The following is a 2455-nucleotide window of genomic DNA, read 5'->3' on the forward strand; positions in this document are numbered from 1 at the left end:
CGGCAAGGCAAGGCAACGCCTTACATCCATCCGACTGACGGCGAAGGACCTTTTCGTCGCCTCGAAGGTTGGTGGGACTGACCCTTTGCTTTGCTTTTAAAGAGCTTCTGCTTTAGCTTACAGGAGCGCGATGCGCTGTCCGGGTGAAAACCATACAATAAATAACCGTGCTAGTAAAATCTCGGCAATGGGTATGAGCTATACCATAGTACATTTAAAAAAAAAAAGTCAGCTCGGGTGGGAAGCTTAGCTGCATTAAGAGACGGTAACCAGCAATGATTTTTTTTTTTTTTTTTTTTTTTTAATACTACATCACTTCTATCCCCATTAGGTGGTGGGAGATGGTCACGCCGAGTGACAGCTTTGACAGAAGAAGTGGGTTACAGAGCAATCCCCAATTCAGTGTGTTAAATTACACCAGATTCGTGATCTTTTAGTTCGTTAACTGCATTTTTTTTTTTTTTTTTTTAAAGTGCATTGACTGATCTGATTGGAATGAGAACAAGGAGAAGAGAGGCTCAGGAGGGGGTCAGAGGGTGCGAAGACTTGGACTGAGCGATAAGAGTTAAGGTGGAGGGGTGCAACGCTGGCAAACCGCCCCCCCTCCAGAAACCAAGGACACCTCAACGAAAATACTGGCCATATATTCTACAACAAAACCTGCCTGCGTATTGTCGGTCGTCTTAACGAGTGCCAAGCTAGCTCTAGCGGATATTCGGAGAGTGCGTGGTGAGCCATGGCCTACAGTAAGTCGGGAAGGTGGCTATAGACAGAGTCCAGGAGGGTCTGGCTGGCCTCCTGGCTCTTGACTCCGGCGATCTCAAATAGCCTGTCCAGCTTGTCTTCGGCCTGCGGGATCTCCTCTATCACGTGGAGCTCCTCAGGGTTGAGGATGTGCAGCATGTCGTCGAAGATGGGCTGCAGGTCGCAAGGGTCCAAGCGCACCTGGCGCAGGACGGTGTCCTTCTTTTCTGTAGGAGGAAAGGAGAGGGTGGTCAAGAAACCTCCTCAGGAAACCTGCACTAGCCAGGGCTCGCTCTCCTTGGAGACCTTGGTCCACCCCCGGCTGCCACCTCTGGAGAGGGACATGCTGTGAGGAGAACGGAGGCAAAAGGTGGAGTGTGGCGAGTGATAAGGAGGGGAGAAGATGGAGAAGCCAGAGCTGCAGAAACACGGCAGAGGCACCTAACCCAGGATCCCGCTAGAGCAAAGACAGCATTTATAAATGCTGAATGGCCAAGGTGGAAAAGCGAAGGCAGGAGGGGAGCCAAAACAGCTGAACACTGCTCTTCTGAGTTCCTCTCCTTGGGTCAGCTTCATTTTCACACCCAAGCATAAATTTGGCAGATGGATTGAGCTCAGTGTTTCACCTTCATCAGAAGTTAAAGATTAAATGCAGCAACTTAAATGCAGTAAATTAAACTCCCTCAAAAAAGAAGTACGTGTGTGACTAACAGTGATTTACATAGAACCACAGAATCATTAAGGTTGAAAAAGACCTTTAAGATCATCAAGTCCAACCATCAACCCAACACCACCAAGCCCACTAAACCATGTCCCGAAGTGCCACGTCTACACGTTTTTTGAACACTTCCAGGGATGGTGACTCCACCATCTCCCTGGGCAGCCTGTTCCAATGCCTGACCAGTCTCTCCATAAAGAAATTTTTCCTAATACCCAGTCTAAACGTCACCTGGTGCAACTTGAGGCCCTTAAAGTCACATCCCAAGTCACACACTGCAGCAAGCAGGACCAAGGATGGGAAAAACAAAAATTCAGTCTTGAAATGACATTTTTGTGGTTCCATCTCATGCAGTAACCCATGGCGCAAAAGTTAGGAGAAACCTCCTCAAACATCCAGGGATGCTACAACTTCTCTGGCAGCACTTCAAAGAGTTAAAAGCCTTCAAAGGCGTTTTCCCCTCTCACAACTGTATCACCTTTGCTAAGAGGACACTCTGGAATGAGGAGCTGATAAATGTATCCTGGAGAGCCAGTTTTCCCGTTATTTACTTCTAACGCCATCGCGTTGGGCAGCTCCGCCATGCATGCCGACCGCAGGGGACACGCCGGGGCATCCCGTCAGCCCTCCCACTGCCTCCCCGGGGCTGGTTTTGGTACCTTTGGTAATAAAAGAGCCCGTCCGGCTGAGCGCGGAGGAGCCGCTGGAGGTCGAGTCGCACCGCAGGAGGGGCTCCGCTTCGTCGACAAAGAAGCATTTCTTCTCCGAAGGTGAGGGCTCCACGGTGAGGACGGCCGCCTCAGGGGGCTTGGGGCTGGGCGTGGGGCTGAGCAGGCTGGGGCTCACCGGCAGCGCCAGTCTGTCAACTTCCAGCTTTGGAGGGGGAAAGAGAGGGAAAATTAACTTGGGGGGCGGGATGCTACGCGATGGGCTCGCACTCAAAACCATCTGCATCCGGGCTGTCAACACACCTCAGCCCATGCGGTCCCTGCA

The 2455-nt window shown here is 51.0% G+C and overlaps 1 protein-coding gene across 1 annotated transcript in view; it reads right to left on the reverse strand.

The window, feature by feature from the left end:
• Positions 1-451: 451 nt before the first annotated feature.
• Positions 452-2455, reverse strand: part of TNFRSF21 (tumor necrosis factor receptor superfamily, member 21) — a gene marked incomplete at its 5' end in the record, with an annotated part of 27855 nt that continues 25851 nt past the window's right edge. The window contains 2 exons of the mRNA XM_010289336.1: positions 452-971; positions 2122-2335. Coding sequence (XP_010287638.1) covers positions 742-971; positions 2122-2335 — 444 coding nt within the window. The remainder of the gene's footprint in view (positions 972-2121; positions 2336-2455) is intronic.

Source organism: Phaethon lepturus, unplaced genomic scaffold (assembly GCF_000687285.1).
Source record: "Phaethon lepturus isolate BGI_N335 unplaced genomic scaffold, ASM68728v1 scaffold36316, whole genome shotgun sequence".
Taxonomy (NCBI): Eukaryota; Metazoa; Chordata; class Aves; order Phaethontiformes; family Phaethontidae; genus Phaethon; species Phaethon lepturus.